Genomic DNA, 17,821 nt, shown 5'->3' on the forward strand with positions numbered 1-17,821 from the left:
CGAAGGGTTGGCAGTGGAAAGGGTGAGCAGCTTTCGAGTTCTTGGGTATTAACATTTCTGAAGATCTACCTTGGTCCCAACATACTGTTCCAATTAAAAAGAAGGCACACCAAGAGCTCTATTCATTAGGAGTTTGAGGAAATTTGGTATGGCACCAAATACTCACAAATTTCCACAGATTACCATAAAAAATATTCTAAGTGACTGTATCACCGACTGCTATGGAAGCACCAATGCAGAAGATCAGAAAAGGCTGCAGATGGTTGCAGTCTCAGGCATCTTGAATGCTTGATAGATGTTCTGTAACATCTCGGATTTTCAAGATGTTACAACCTTTATGTTGAAATGGCAGAGACCTTTCATTTTCAGCATTTGCATATCCCCAAATTCTAAACTGAGAGCAAGAATTAAGAGCTGCCACATCTATGGAACTGATTAAATTAAAGGAAAAAAGATAAAACACTGACAAATTCTACTCACAAACTGAAGGAAGATATTCCCAAGTTCATGTTGAGGTTGTGGTTCTGGTTGTAAACGGCATTCAAGAGCTTCAAGGAACAACATGTGGACATCAAGTATCTCCTCAATATTAGAAAACAAAACCTAAAAAAAAAAACAGCAGAACCACATCCAGAATATAATTCTTCACGTTAAACTATCAATCTGCTCTCAGGATCATTCAGGAGGGTTTATTTCCATGAGAAAAGCATTAAAGTACAGTGTCCATCCCACTTTCTATATTAGACGACCATTGGAAACTGCTGCATATACTGCGGAAAACCCTCATCACACTGAGCGATGAAGCAGCTACAACCATAATTCAAGTTTGCTACAAAGGATACAAAATATGATTTTTTTTGGAAGAAAAATCAGCAAACCAAATCTTGATCACTCATTTTCATGATTTTATTTTATGTATAGGCCAGAAATAAACCTACCATCATTGTCACATTTCATTATAATTGGAACTTTAGTATTGTACTAAAGAAGAGCTCATGACAACATTGGTTGCATGTAATCAGCATGATTACCTCCAACCACTCTGGCAAATGTCTCAGGAAATTTCACACCCCTCTATGGGGAGCAAAGAGGGAAAGACAGAGATAGGCATGGGGAGAATAACTGATAATTCCTTTAACTGAACACTGAAGCAAAAAAAGCAAGACATAATATGCACCAAATATAAGGGGATCACAAAGTTACCTTAGTGTTTGGTTCCTGGAGACAGAATTTTATTTAAGTTGAAAATGAGCAATTTTGCCCACAATTCCTTGACAGCTCTCAAGGAATGATTTACAAAGAGTACACTGGGGGGAAAAGAAATATCAGCATAGGTGACAGCAAAAAAAACTGTGACAAATGTTTGAGTGCAATTCAAGTGCAACAGTGGTGGTTGGTGGGGGGGGGAGTGTGGAGGGAAGTGAAAAGGATCTGTAAATTACTAAAATAAGGTTGTATGTTAATGAGAAGTGGCTGGGTTTGGTAATGTTTTAATTTATCTGCAGGAGAGTTTCACGAGAACATTGGCTTTTCCCGTATGTGTTCTCTGAATTGCTTACTGGTCAAAAGCATTACCTAAGAGCAGAGTTTGGTAGAATTCTGTGGTCAGTTCTTCACAAGTCAGTTCTTCCATGACCCAGGGACCTTCTGCATTGCAATCTGTAGGCAGACTTGCTTTGTCACCAAATAAACTCACAGCAGAATTGTCTCTAATGCTGCATTCCTGCCTACACCAGGTAACCTTTCACCCTTTTGTTTATCAAGAATTCAGGACGTTGCTGATTGTTCAGAGAACGTCCGCGTGCCAGGGTCAGCCTGGGCCTTGAATAAGGTCAGAATAGAAACATAGAAAATAGGTGCAGGAGTAGGCCATTCAGCCCTTCGAGCCTGCACCGCCGTTCAATATGATCATGGCTGATCATCCAACTCAGAACCCTGTACCTGCTTTCTCTCCATACCCTCTGATCCCTTTAGCCACAAGGGCCATATCTAACTTCCTCTTAAATATAGCCAATGAACTGGCCTCAACTGTTTCCTGTGGCAGAGAATTCCACAAATTCACCACTCTCTGTGTGAAGAAGTTTTTCCTCATCTCGGTCCAAAAAGGCTTCCCCTTTATCCTTAAACTGTGACCCCTCATTCTGGACTTCCCCAACATCGGAAACAATCTTCCTGCATCTAGCCTGTCCAATTCCTTTAGAATTTTATACGTTTCAATAAGATCCCCCCTCAATCTTCTAAATTCCAGTGAGTATAAGCCTAGTCGATCCAGTCTTTCTTCATATGAAAGTCCTGCCATCCCAGGAATCAATCTGGTGAACCTTCTCTGTACTCCCTCTATGGCAAGAATGTCTTTCCTCAGATTAGGGGACCAAAACTGCACACACTACTCTAAGTGCAGTCTCACCAAGGCCTTGTACAACTGCAGTAGAACCTCCCTGCTCCTGTACTCAAATCCTTTTGCTGAATGCCAACATACCATTTGCCTTTTTCACCGCCTGCTGTACCTGCATGCCTACCTACAATGACACCCAGGTCTCGTTGCACCTCCCCTTTTCCTAATCAGCCACCATTCAGATAATAATCTGTTTTCCTGTTCTTGCAACCAAAGTGGATAACCTCACATTTATCCACATTAAATTGCATCTGCCATGAATTTGCCCACTCACCTAACCTATCCAAGTCACCCAGCGTCCTCTTAGCATCCTCCTCACAGCTAACACCACCGCCCAGCTTCGTGTCATCCGCAAACTTGGAAATGCTGCATTTAATTCCCTCGTCTAAATCATTAATATATATTGTGAACAACTGGGGTCCCAGCACTGAGCCTTGCGGTACCCCACTAGTCACCGCCTGCCATTCTGAAAAGGTCCCCTTTGCTTCCTGTCTGCCAACCAATTCTCTATCCACATCAATATCATACCCCCAATACCATTGTGCTTTAAGTTTGCACACTAATCTCCTGTGTGGGACCTTGTCAAAAGCCTTTTGAAAATCTAAGTATACCACATCCACTGGCTCTCCCCTATCCACTCTACTAGTTAAATCTTCAAAAAATTCTATAAGATTCGTCAGACATGATTTTCCTTTCACAAATCCATGCTGACTTTGTCCGGTGATTTCACCTCTTTCCAAATGTGCTGTTATCACATCTTTGATAACCGACTCTAGCATTTTCCCCACCACTGATGTCAGACTAACTTTTCCCGGTTTCTCTGTCCCTCCTTTTTTAAAAAGTGGGGTTACATTAGCCACCCTCCAATCCTCAGGAACTAATCCAGAATCTAAGGAGTTTTGAAAAATTATCACTAATGCATCCACTATTTCTTGGGCTTCTTCCTTAAGCGCTCTGGGATGCAGACCATCTGGCCCTGGGGATTTATCTGCCTTTAATCCCTTCAATTTACCTAACACCACTTCCCTATTAACATGTATTTCCCTCAGTTCCTTCATTTCACTAGACCCTCTGTCCCTTACTATTTCCAAAAGATTATTTATGTCCTCCTTAGTAAAGACAGAACCAAGGTAGTTATTCAATTGGTCTGCCATGTCTTTGTTCCCTATGATTAATTCACCTGTTTCTGACTGTAAAGGACCTACATTTGTCCTGACCAATCTTTTTCTTTTCACGTATCTATAAAAGCTTTTACAGTCAGTTTTTATGTTCCCTGCAGATTTCTCTCATAATCTTTTTTCCCTTTCCTAATTAAGCCCTTTGTCCTCCTCTGCTGGTCTCTGCATTTCTACCAGTCCTCAGGTGTGCCGCTTTTTTTGGCTAATTTATATGTTTCTTCTTTGGACTTGATACTATCCCTAATTTCCCTTGTCAGCCATGGGTACACTACCTTCCCTGGTTTATTCTTTTGCCAAACTGGGGTGAACAATTGTTGTAGTTCATCCATGAGATCTTTAAATGCTTGCCATTGCATATCTACCATCAACCCTTTAAGTATCATTTGCCAGTCTATCTTAGCTAATTCATGTCTCATACCTTCAAAGTTACCCTTCTTTAAGTTCAGAACCTTTGTTTCTGAATTAACTATGTCACGGTCCATCTTAATGAAGAATTCCACCATATTATGGTCACTCTTACCCGAGGGGCCTCACACGACAAGATTGCTAACTAACCCTTCCTCATTGCTCAATACCCAATCTAGAATGGCCTGCTCTCTCGTTGCAATGTATGCGGGATGGTTTTCTGAACCAACATGTCAAGGAACCAAGAAATCCTCTTCCTCAACACCCTTACCAATTTGGTTCACCCAATCTATATGCAGATTGAAGTCACACATTACAACTACTGTTCCTTTATTGCACGCATTTCTAATTTCCTGTTTAATGCCATCCCCAACCTCACTACTACTGTTAGGTGGCCTGTACGCAATTCCCACCGGTGTTTTCTGCCCCTTAGTGTTATGCAGCTCTACTCATATCGATTCCACATCCTCCAGGCTAATGTCCTTCCTTTCTATTGCATTAATCTCCTCTCTAACCAGCAATGCTACCCCACCTCCTTTTCTTTCCTGTCTATCCCTCCTGAATATTGAATATCCCTGGATGTTGAGCTCCCATCCTTGGTCTCCCAGGAGCTATGTCTCTGTGATTCCCAACTATATCATATTCATTAATAACTATCTGCACATTCAATTCATCCACCTTGTTACGAATGCTCCTCGCATTGACACACAAAGCCTTCAGGCTTGTTTTCACAACACTCTTAGCCCTTATACAATTATGTTGAAAAGTGGCTCTTTTTGCCCTGGATTTGTCTGCCTGCCACTTTTACTTTTCACCTTACTACTTTTTGGTTCTACCCTCATTTTACACCCCTCTGTCTCTCTGCACTTGTTCCCATCCCCCTGCCACATTAGTTTAAAGCCTCCTGAACAGCAGTAGCAAACGTTCCCCCTAGGACATTGGTTCCAGTCCAGCCCAGGTGCAGACCGCCCTGTTTATACCGGTCCCACCTCCCCCAGAATTGGTTCCAATGCCCCAGAAATTTGAATCCCTCCCCCTTGCACCATTTTTCAAGCCACATATCCATCTGAAATATCCTCCTATTTCTACTCTGACTAGCACATGGCACTGGTAGTAATCCAGAGATTATTACCTTTGTGGTCCTACTTTTTAGTTTATCTCCTAACTCCCTAAATTCACCTTGTAGGACTACATCCCATTTTTTTTACCTATATCGTTGGTACCTATGTGCACCACGACCACTGGCTGTTCACCCTCCTATTCCAGAATGTCCTGCAGCCGCTCAGAGACATCCTTGACCCTTGCACCAGGGAGACAACATACCATCCCGGAGTCTCATTTGCAGCCGCAGAAACGCCTATCTATTCCCCTCACAATCGAATCCCCTATCACTATAGCTCTCCTACTCCTTTCCCTTCCCTCCTGTGCCACAGAGCTACCCATGGTGCAATGAACTCGGCTGCTGCTGCCTTCCCCTGATGAGACATCTCCCCCAACAGTATCCAAAACAGTATATCTGTTTAGGAGGGAGATGACCTCAGGGGACTCCTGCTCTACCTGCCTACTGCTACACTGTCTAATGGCCACCCCTTCCCTTTCTGCCTGTGTAGCCTTTACCTGCGGTGTGGCCAACTCACTGAACGTGCTATTCACGACTTTGACACACCCAGCATCAATACAGGCAAACAGCAAGCCCAGGACTGCTAAGGAATAAACTCATTCGTCCCAGTTTGATGATGGTCAGGTCAAGCATTGGCCCGAGCTTTTTTTAAAATTCAAGCAGGCCTCCAGCTCCCATTGGCAACTTGAAAGTGTTATGAGGCAAAGGAAAAAGGTGAAAACTACTGGCTGAATACTTTTAAATACATACCATCTTTGAAATGTAATATTAAAGTATTCAATAAATAATAAATGTGTTCTTTTGTTAATTATTCCAGACTAAGTCCAAAGGGCAATTACTAGTTAATACTAAAATTTATCCATCTTGAAGTCTTACCTTGAGATCTTCATCAGTGATCTGTTTCTCTGACTTCCCTCCATCGTTCTGATGATTTCTATGTAGGAATGACTAAACACAAGGTGGGAGAAAAGATTAATTATATTTGTGCAAGGTGTAGATTTATAGAAATTTACATTTTAAAAAACTGTCACAAAACACTTCAAAAATACCCTGCACTTCACACTTTTTAAAATTCACCGAATTTGTTATCACCAAGGATCAGCGTTCAAGGAAAAACAGGAAGTACAAACTTTGAAGATAAAATGTTTTCAGTGACTGCTTTCAAATTTAATCCTCCCCAGATGGCAATGATAATATCAGTTAAAGGGCTTACTAATTTATATTCTGTTTATATAGTTTGATTGCAATTTCTATTGATACAGTTCAATACAAAAAACTATGTAAACTCAGTCTATCAATAGTAGTCATGACTCGAGTAAGGTGGAAAAAATGTACAAGGCAGCACCAACCACCATGAATTGGTTTCCAGCAACCTCTCAAATGCCTTGCATCTCAAGGACAAGGAATCACTATGCGAGGACCACACAAGCCATCATCCTAATCAATATGTACACTCTGAGCCTGTTAGATACAGATGGTTCACAGCCAAATCTTTGATCGCGATAGCCAAGGTCAAATTTGCCCACATAGCCGAGATGCATTTAATTAATTCCTGGTATAAATGCGTCCTTTATCAAGCAGAATCCATCGATATTTGAATTTAGAAGGTTAATACTTTCAGTACATTCTCAGTGATCCTACTTAAATATGTAATTATCAGTAGGTGGCTAGATCCTCACATTCAACAATACAAATTGAGGGGATGGTGCCTCAAAATAATAATTGCAGTTTATGGCTCACGGGAAGAAACCTCTTCACGTGCAAAGCTGAGTTTTCAGAATTCCCTACCTCAGTTTGCACAGAGACGATGACATGCAATACAAATGCCACAGGTAGCAAGAGACAAGCAGAATAAAAACAACAATAACTAGCAAGGTGCAGCAGAAGTTGATTGCAGAGGCAAATTGCTTGAGGTTTGTCACAATATTTGTTTTGCTCCTATTTCTTATATTATTAATTTTGTAATTGGTAATATAGAACAACATGCATGTGAAAATGACAATTAAACTACCAAGCTTATTGGAGAACAAACACAAGTGCTTCTCTGCTGCACTATCTCCATATTGCCTTCCAGTGGACAGCGATCATTTGAACAGATTGCTATTAGTACAAGAGGTACAAGAGCCTTAGGTCCCAAACCATCAGGTTCAGTAACAGGTATTACCCTACAACTATCGGGCTCCTGAACCAGCATGGATAACTTACTTCAAAACTGAACTGACTCTACAATCTATAGACCCACTTTCAATGACTCTACAATTCATGTTCTCAATAGAATTTTTTATTATTATTTGGATGATTTGTCTTGTTTTGCACATTGTTTGTCAGTCTGTTATTTATATTTTTTCATAAATGTTATTGTATTTCTTTATTTTCCTATAAATGCCTGCAAGAAAATGAATCACAAGGTAGCATATGGTGATAAATAGGTACTTTGATAATACATTTACTTTGACTTTGAAGACTTGACGTGACAAAGTTTGGCTCTGACCAGCTTATTAACAGACTGGGATGCAAATTGAAGACCAATACAAGTTTAATTACATAGTAACTGTTTAGAAGGCTTGACAGAATTACATGCAGGGGCACCACCTTCCTTGGCTGCATTACTTGACAGCATTTCTGCACCTAAACAATTAAGTTTGCAAATTTAAAATAATTTGCATCAAACTTATTTTTTACTGTCTATAGACACTACCGTATTCTAGGAACAATGGTAATTTGTTCTTTGTGCAAATTAAGTCAAACTATTAAAGGCTTTATCTCCACCAACCAAATTTTTAATGAAGTACTGACAATCAGAAAGCACAGGATTAAGAGATTTGACAATCAAAGATACCAACTGAAGTTCAGTTACTGAGGCATAGGAGTTTAGAAACATTGCTGTCTGAATTCATTCTTATGCAATTTCCTGTAAAGTCAACAGAATCCACAAGCGTGTACCAGAGATCTACAAGAGTCAACGTCTCAGGAAAGTAATGTCTGTCATCAGTGTGCACACCTCCTGGACTTATGCCCTCCTTTCAATGATGCCATCAGGCAAGAGGTGCAGGGTGCCTGAAGATGCACACTTCAAAGTTCAACAAATGTTAGCATTGTTTATTTTTAGGCACATGAATGCATAATTTAATTTACGCCCGTCAGATTTGCAATGTACAGTACTGCTGCAAAAGGCTAATCTCCACAGCATTTACACCCCATTTACGTATACCTATTACAATAGAATCACAACTTCCATCAGCAATTTTTTAAGTGTATAAAGACATTCCCTTGCTGGGATCAGGTAGAGCCCAAAGGTTTTGGAAGATGCTTCATTCGTAAACTAGTGATTAACATCCATTATAGTTAATTTTTCAAAACAAAAACAGAAAAATACACGCCAAAAAGCCAATATACACAGTTCTTTCACTTCAGAAGTGCAAAATACATGACCTGGTAGAGAAATGAGAAAAGATTACAAGCAAAATGCTATTTTGTCTTTCCTCACACCCCCCCCCCCCCCACCACATACTGTATATTGAATGGGCAAATGCACATCAAGTACTTTTTGAAACATCTGGTGGCAATACTTGGCATGACATCAGTACAAAGTGAACTTCCAATACCAAAAAGATCAAATGCTTATTAATTCCATCAAAAAGACTGATCTCCATAATAGTCCCAATTATGACTTTAGCTCATCCAATATTTAGGATTTCAAGAGCCCAAATAGTTAAAGCAGCCCATAAAGGAATATCATTTCTTCACAAGTCAAAAATCACTGCAAGTTTAAAGTACTTCGCCAATTTCTTTGATACCAATTCACTTTTTTACTTCACAATTTCAATACTGGGAAATTTCAACAGTGTTCTGAGAAGAATGCTTAGGGGTTTAAAACTGTCAATTTAAATTTCAAAGATAGTGCCCAAAATAACTTGGATTTAAAAACAGCTCCATAATTACCAAGTAAAAACATGACCTTCATTGCATTTAATCTCAAAATCACATACTCCAGAATCAGTCTTGACTGCGGTTTCAACCACGCCTGTCTAACTGAAAGACCAAACACCAAAGCAAATAGAAAAGCTTTTGCAACTCTTGTAATCACTGAGACCTGGCCGCTCCCTCATTGTTTTTCTCTGCATTCTAACTTCCATTCAGACCAGGAGTTTGTTGAAAACAAACGAGTTTAATTGTATTTTAGCAAAATATCTCAAATTTCATATGTACACAGTCTCACCTGAAGTAAAAATAGTCACATTATTATGTCAACATTTTTCTATCTGCAGGAATCAGAATATCGCCAGCACATCATGAAATTTGTTGTATTACAGCAGCAGTACATTACAGTACAATCATTTCAAAACCTACAAATTACAATAAGCATTATTAAAAATTTACATTAAATTAGTGCAAAGAGAGATCAAACAAAAAGTGAGGCAGTGTTTGTCAATTCATCATCCATTCAGAAATCTGATGGCAGAGGGGAAGAAGCTGTACATAAAACATTGGATGTGTGTCTTCAGTTCCTGTATCTCCTCCTTGATGGTAGCAATGAGAAGAGGATATATCCAGGGTGAAGGGGGCCCTTGATAATGAATACTGTGTTTTTGAGGCATCACCTTTTGAACATGTCTTGATGCAGAATATTATTTTAATTAAATTCTTATAAGAGATAACACAGATTGCTTCTCCCGTGTACTGGAAGGAGTGATCAAGGTGAATGAACATGAAAAGGTTCTTTATAGTCAATGATGTTCAGAATGCAAGAGAGATTCCAAGAGAAAAATAACTCCAGTCCTCTTTAAATTAGCAATTGATTACTGCTTCTTTCCTTAAACAGCAGGTGGGGGGAAGGGGTGAGAATCAATTCTGAGCAAACTAACAGAAAAAAATCTTTCAAGAAATAACAAAAAAATCATTCTCTTCACTTAAATCACTTATTTTCACCATCAACAGCCAGTCCTGAGACACTTCCATCCACCCCCCCCCCCAAACCCCCCATCTGCAAAGCCTTAACGCTCTCTGCTTCTTTTTGGACAATAAACCTTGCCAGTTTGCCTCCACCACACTCTCTTGTGGCTGGAGGACTTGGTTCTTTTCTACAACAATTTCTTTCTCCAAAGCAAACATGTAGCCATAGGCACTCATTTGGGCCAACCCAACTATCAACAGAAACTTGCAGGATTTAACAAACGCAGCTCATACTGTAATCCTGAGCTGACACAATTCAGAGAGATTCACAAAATTCTGCTCCAGTGTCAAAACAACACTAACCTCAGTTCTAAACTAAATCATTAAGGACATCTTAGAACTTACAGATGTACTTTATTGTTTACTTACTCCAACAAAATAATGGCAACATCCATTATAGAGGACCCACACCACCGTGGACATGCCTCTTTCTCATTGTTACTGTCAGGAAGCAGGTACAGAAACCTGAAGGGCTAAACTCAGTAATTCAGGAACAGCCTCTTCCCCTCTATCATATGATTTCTAAATGGACATTGAACCCATGAACACTACCTCATTTTATTTTATATATTATTTATGCTTTTACACTGTTTTAAATCTATTCAATATACATATATATACTTACTGTAATTGATTTATTTATTTTTCCCTTTCTATATTATTATTGTACTGCTGCTTAAGTTAATAAATTTCACAACATGTACCGGAAATAATAAACCTGATTCTGAAAAAAAAAGAGAATAGCCAGATTTCTAAAACCAAACTATTAGGTGTGACCCCCCATGTTAAGTTTATGCTTAAGAGATTGCAAACGGCATTGTGATTCTAAGACATTAAATGTAAAGTCCATGAACTAGCTGAATCACTTCACCATTTAATGGAAAATGTCAGATTCAAAAGACCTAAATAACTCCCTTGCATACATTTATCCTTTCGTTTACTGACAAAGAAAAAATATACTTTAAGTACATAAAAGCTCAACTTTTTGTGAGCATTTGATCCTGTTCTGTCCATCAATTTGGCAAATTCTTGGCTATTAAGCATTGCTAAGAATAACTGAAGTAGCTCCACAAGTACCTGAAATCAGTTCAGAGAACAAATCCGCCTGAGAGTTTTGGACACCAAGTGTAACCTGGGAACATCAACACATACTGCTTCAATGGATAGAACTTTATTGGATAATCAAGATCTAGGTTTAAAAGTGGTCAATCATTCCAAATCAGTCCATGCTTCATGGGACAAGATAATGCCCCTGTCATGAAAGTATTAAAATTTGTTACTTTTTCTTTCTGATTCAGCAGCAAAAGGTATCCACAAACACGGGAGATCGTGTACACAGGTTAATGTTGTAAGAAATTGCTCTAGAATAATAAAATACAGAAAGAACAAAATTAATAAAATGCTAAAAGATTCAAAATAATACCAGGCACTAAACCACACTCCACAATATACCTCAAATGTCCAACAGCTTTTCCAGTTTCTCTCTCAATATCTTTGTCTCTACCTCCAAGTCTTAGCACTAGTTGTGTCCCAGCCAAACAGAAGATAACCCTCCCAGCACAAAGAAATTTTATTTTTTATATATATAACCCATTCAAAACACCTTACTCTAATATTTTCCAAGACAATACTATTTTTCACCATTATCTACTCTCAAGACTGCAGGCTCGAGCTCACATTAAGTTCTCAAAACATGGCTGTACTTATTCAAAACATTCCCACATCCCAGACTAATACCATTTTGTCTTACAAACTTCCATCTTGTTTGGTATACCAAGGAGTCAAATTTAACTCTTTCCTTACAGCCTTAATTTAATTCAGAAGTCTAACATGCACGTATGTATATTTGTCCCATGAAAGATAGAATTAGTTTCTTCCCTTTCTCATCACTTTTTGAATGAAAGACTTCTCTCTTACGAGTCTTGTGTGATTTTAATGGCATTCATTGCAGTACTGTACTGTACCATATTGTGTTATTCTTGTTTATTTTCTAGCTTAAAGACAAAAATCAACCTACAGGCTACTCCAAAATTGGAATTTATTTATTATCGGGGATGGCCTGTATAAATAAACTTAAACAAACTTAAGAACTTTGTGCATTACATTGTATGAAGTGATACATTGTTGCATGAAAACATGAAACATCAGCACTTCCATGGGAGAGTCACTTCCTCTGATATATACAATGCTATTGATAACATTCCAAATGAATTTTATTTCATAAATTCAAAAAATTATTATTTGTCAAACATTGACACTGGATAAATTAATAGAACTGATTGCAAAATGATAAGCTGTCAGGACCTACTAATAGGCACCCTTTAAAAGGCTATGATGATACTACACCTGGAATATGAAGGAGGAGGTCTTGTTTGCTTATCAAAGAAAAGATTTACCAATGATGGAGGGAATACAGCAAACTGTCTGTGGATTGATTTCTGGAATAAGGGTTGTCTGAATGAGCTGTCTGGCTTTACATGCTGATCAGTTGAGAGAATGAGAAGCTTCCCATTGAAAAATCAGAAATTGGGCTTGACGTGATAGATGCAGGATGATATTTCCCCTGGCCGAGGTCCTCTGTAGCCAGTGGTCACAGCCTCAGAATAAAGAGAAAAAAGAAAAACTTGCTTCATCCCAACAATAGTGTAATTTGGGCAGTTTTCCAATCAAGGATTTGAGAAGTTCAATTGCTATATATCAGAGCTCAATACATTTTTTGGATATTAAACAGATCAATGGATATTAATTTAATATAGCAGGTGTCACTGAAGTAAATGAGCTGGCATAATCTTAGTGAATGACAGGGTGGGCAGAAGCTGAAAAGCATTCTTTTATTTATTTGGATTTGCAGCAGAATCAATGGCACCACGATTGCTACATTTTGACAGGACAAACTTAAAATCTTTAAGTATGCATGAGTTTTCAGGGAACTCTGAGATGGGCCATTTGATTTTATCTTCAGTGCAAGCATAAATTTGAATGAAAGGTGATTTATTTATTGAGCTGCAACATGAAATAGGACCTTCCAACCCTTCACGCTGTGCCACCCAGCAACTCTCAATTTAACCCTAGCCTAAACACAGGACAAGTTACAATTACTGATTAATCTACCAACCGGTACATCTTTGGACAGTGGGAGGAAACCAGAGCTACTAAAGCAAACCCGCGTGGTCATAGGAAGAACATGCAAACTCCTTACAGATAGCAGCAGGAATAGAATATTCTTGAAAGGAATAGAAGAGATTTGCTGTGTCTTGCCAATATTGGAATTATGTGCAACCCCTATAGCCACAACTGAAAGCTGAAGTATGCAGCAATACCCATGTAGTCAAGGTAGAATTTAACTTAGTAATCAGAATCGGAATCAGGTTTATTATCACCAGCATGTGATGTGAAATTTATTTATTTAGCAGCAGCAGTTCAATGCAATACCTCATATAGAAGAGGAAGAAAAAAATAAAAATAATAATAATAAGTAAATCAATTACAGTATACTTATATGGAATAGATTTAAAAACATGCAAAAAGCAGAAATACTGTATTATTTTAAAAAGTGAGGTCGTGTCCAAGGGTTCAATGTTCATTTAGGAATTGGATGGCAGAGGGGAAGAAAGCTGTTCCTGAATTGCTGAGTGTGTGCCTTCAGGCTTCTGTACCTCCTACCTGATGGTAACAATGGGAAAAGGGCATGCCCTGGGTGCTGGAGGTCCTTAATAATGGACGCTGCCTTTCTGAGACACCACTCCCTAAAGACGTCCAGGGTACTTTGTAGGCTAATGCTCAAGATGGAGCTGATTAGACTTACAACCTTCTGCAGCTTCTTTCAGTCCTGTGCAGTAGTTCCCCCCCCCCACCACACCCCGATACCAGCTAGTGATGCAACCTGTCAGAAAGCTCTCTACAGTACATCTATAGATGTTTTTGAGTGTAATTGTTGACATACCAAACCTCTTCAAACTCCTAATAAAGTATAGCTGCTGTCTTGCCTTCTTTATAACTATATTGATATGTTGGGACCAAGTTATATCTTCAGAGATCTTGACACCCAAGAACTTTCCACTGCTGACTCTCTCCACTTTTGCTCCCTCTAAGCATTGGTATGAGCTCCTTCATCTTACCCTTCCTGAAAGTCCACAATCAGCTCTTTCGTCTTACTGACATTGAGCGCCAGGTTGGCATATCTCACGCCTGTACATCCACTCATCACCACCTGAGATTCTACCAACAATACTTGTATCATCAGCAAATTAATAGATGGTATTTGAGCTATGCTTAGCCACACAGTCATGTGTATACAGAGAGTAGAGCAGTAAGCTAAGTTGATTGTCAGCAAGGAGGATAAGTTATCACCAATTCGCACAGATTGTGGTCTTCCGGTTAGGAAGTCGAGGATCCAATTGCAGAGGGAGGTACAGAGGCCCAGGTTCTGCAACTTCTCAATCAGGGCTGTGGGAATGATGGTATTAAATGCTGAGCTATAGCTGATGAACAGCATCCTGACATACAGGTAGGTGTTTGTGTTGTCCAGGTGGTTTAAAGCAGTGTGGAGAGCCACTGCAATTGCATCTGCCATTGACCTATTGTGGCGATAGGCAAGTTACAATGGGTCCAGCTTCTTGCTGAGGCAGGAGTTTAGTCTAGTCATGACCAACCTCTCAAAGCATTTCATCACTGTCAATGTGAGTGCTACTGGGCGATAATCATTAAGGCAGCTCACTTTATTCTTCTTCAGCACTGGTATAATTGTTGCCTTTTTGAAGCAAGTGGGAACTTCCACCCGTAGCTGTGAGAGGTTGAAAATATCCTTGAATACTTCCGCCAGTTGGCTGGCACAGGTTTTCAGAGCCTTACCAGGTACTCCATTGGGACCTTTTGCCTGGTGAGAGTTCACTCTCTTTAAAGACAGGCTAGCATCTGCCTCTGAGACAGAGATCACAGGGTCATCAGGAACAGCAGGGATCTTCACAGCTGTAGTTGTTCTCCCTTTCAAAGCAGACAGAGAAGGCATCGAGTTTATCTGGTAGTGAAGCAATGCTGCCATTCATGTTATTGGGTTTCGCTTTGTAAGAAGTAATGTCTTCCAAACCCTGCCAGAGTTGTTGTACATCTAATGTCACCTTCAACCTCGTTCAAAATTATCTCTTTGCCCTTGAAATAGCCCTCCACAAACCCTCCTGGGTTTCTGGTACAGGCCTGGGTAGCCAGACTTGAATGCCACAGATCTATCCTTCAGCAGAATACATAACTCTTGGTTCCACTACAGATTTTGGTTTGGGAATGTATAGTAAGTCTTTGTAGGCAACACTCATCCACACAGGTTTTAATGAAGTTGGTAACAACTGTAGCATACTTAGCCAGGATTCTACTGGAACTTGATTCCTATCAGATGGACAGGAACTTAAAAAGTGCATAAACAACCTGAATAAGAAGGAAAGCATGACAGGCTCAATAACCACCACCTGGCAAAGGATGTTACACAATAATCATGAAACAGAGAAATGGAGAAGTGGACCATTACATCAAAAGCCACAGTGACATCACTGAAAACTAATTTATGATGATCACAAAACATCATAAACCACAGATTGCCCTGTGAACTAAGTAATTGAAATCCTTGGACTCGGATTTGAATTTTGGAGTACTGTTAACTTCTTCCTTTTCTTCCATTTATTTCTTAGGTCCCTTCTTAAGTATTCAATGTCCCATTGTTCACTTGTCAACAACTAGATTTTGCAAGTATCAGTACATGCGATTGGGGTGGGAGCACGCAAATGTGATTGATTATGGCTCTTAGTTGGAATAATACTTTCCAGCAAAATTTTCAAATGGGATGGTCCATCAGCTACCTCCAGGAGATCAACAAATCTGAAGATATATATTTTAACCTCTCAGTTGAAGCGATAGCATATGCTAGTAAACATTTTGAGCATCAGCAATTTTAGGGCATATCTGCACTGCATTTTAAGCCATTTAATATTTTGACAAGGAAAAACAAGCGGCAGGGGTTCAAAAGGTAATTCTACTTCACAACAGAAATTAAATTGCCTTTCTGAAATTATCTATAATTTGTTACATTTAAATGGAGCATGAATGGTTTGAAGGAGTTACTTATTTTGGAGATACATTTGTTGCTCAATTTCTTGGCGGTGGGGTGTGTGTGTGTGTGTGTGTGCGTGTGTGCGCGCGCCCAAATTGTTTCTACTTTAGATACTGGTTATTTTAAATGTATTATTTTTACTTTGCTTGGAATTTCCTTTCTCAAAGGGCAACTTCAGTTAAGTCCATTGACTAATACTCATCTTTGCCCATTTACCAGAGGAAACAGGCAAGTGATCAAATTCAGGAATGGAAACCAGAAAGAGTAAAATAAGTGCATCTGGGTCCACCTCAGTCAGTTTTGTGTGCACTCTGGAAAAAAAAACACAATTGCCTGTTCAATTGAACATAAAAGAAACAACTGTAATTTTACAGACATTCACTCCTTTGACAAACTGCAATATTATCCTTGCCAGTTGCGCCAACTCTTTGACAGCTAAGCTGCAGAAATGCACATGAAGGGTCGACTATCCATTACTCGCTGCCAGAAATATCGAGTTCCTTCAGCTTCTTGTGTGTTGTTCCAGATTCCAGCATCTGCAGTCTCTTGTCCCCATGGTAAACATGGAGTTATGACTAGAGAACTGCAAATGATCAAACTGGTGGAAAGCTTCAGAGGTGTCAAGGAAGTAAGTGGGGGGAAAATGCACCCAGGAGATAAAGATTCAACGATTGACGGAATACCATCCTTAATCTCCTACATTATAGCAGTGAAGTTCTTTAAAAAAAAACAGCTTTGCATCTTCTGGCTTGTCACATGTCAATCCTCAGGACTTAACATATTAAATCCATTCCAGTGATTTTCGATTTAATAAACCAAATTGTAACCAAAGCAATTGTATAATTTTGAAAATAATATTCCTTTTTTAAGCTAAAAATAAAACTTGGCTCTTAAAGAGAATATCAACATAAACTCATGATGAACTCCTGTTTGTAACATCATTGGACCAAAAAGCCAAGCATGGCCAAAAAATGTGTTTTCATATTCTGATTCATCATACCAATATAAATGAGTGTTTAGCAAATATTTTGTACTAATCTTCCCTCAAAGCACATGAAATCATTTCCATGGTGAGAAACAACCTGAATTGCCTAAAGCAATATCTTTAATCAGGCACTTCAACTGACAGTGCACAGGAATCTTGTTGTTCAATACCGCTGCTTTTTGCATACCACTATGTACACATCAGTATAGATTTTTTAGTGTCAAGGCTAAACCACATTGATATAATTTTTAAATTACCACCCTATTTTTCAGCCAACTTGAAACGAAGGAAGCTAATTCTGGTGAACGGGACGGGATCATAGTAGTTGTGAAGTACTTGCAGTTACAGGGAGGATGATCATTTTTGTGATGCAGAAAACACAACGATCAGAGCAAGCCACACAATGGGGTAACAAGGTCTGTGATACAACGTATTAAAGCAGACATAGGCATTCAAAGACACCCAATTTCTACCACATCCTGTTTGTTCACATCTCTTCAACTGAGGAAAACAGTATGAACATATTCCAACATCAAATTCAAAATGCAACTAAAACGTCTCAATAACTGCTATTGGGAATTATATCAGAATATCAGGTACAAAACGCTCTTTCATATTTAAAGATTCTTCATCGATAATCACCAAAGAGAAGGAGATGGAGGAGAGCAAGATGAAAGCATGTTGATAT

General features: G+C 39.1%; 1 protein-coding gene across 1 annotated transcript in view; it reads right to left on the reverse strand.

Annotated features, from left to right (window-relative positions):
- The window catches only part of prex1 (phosphatidylinositol-3,4,5-trisphosphate-dependent Rac exchange factor 1), a 197,201-nt gene that overhangs the window by 128,926 nt on the left and 50,454 nt on the right, over positions 1-17,821 (reverse strand). Inside the window, exons 3-4 of the mRNA XM_059980583.1 lie at positions 5,975-6,046; positions 481-603 (exon numbers count right to left, since the gene is read on the reverse strand). Of these exons, the coding sequence (XP_059836566.1) occupies positions 481-603; positions 5,975-6,046 (195 nt within the window). The remainder of the gene's footprint in view (positions 1-480; positions 604-5,974; positions 6,047-17,821) is intronic.

Source organism: Hypanus sabinus, chromosome 9 (assembly GCF_030144855.1).
Source record: "Hypanus sabinus isolate sHypSab1 chromosome 9, sHypSab1.hap1, whole genome shotgun sequence".
Lineage (NCBI taxonomy): Eukaryota > Metazoa > Chordata > Chondrichthyes > Myliobatiformes > Dasyatidae > Hypanus > Hypanus sabinus.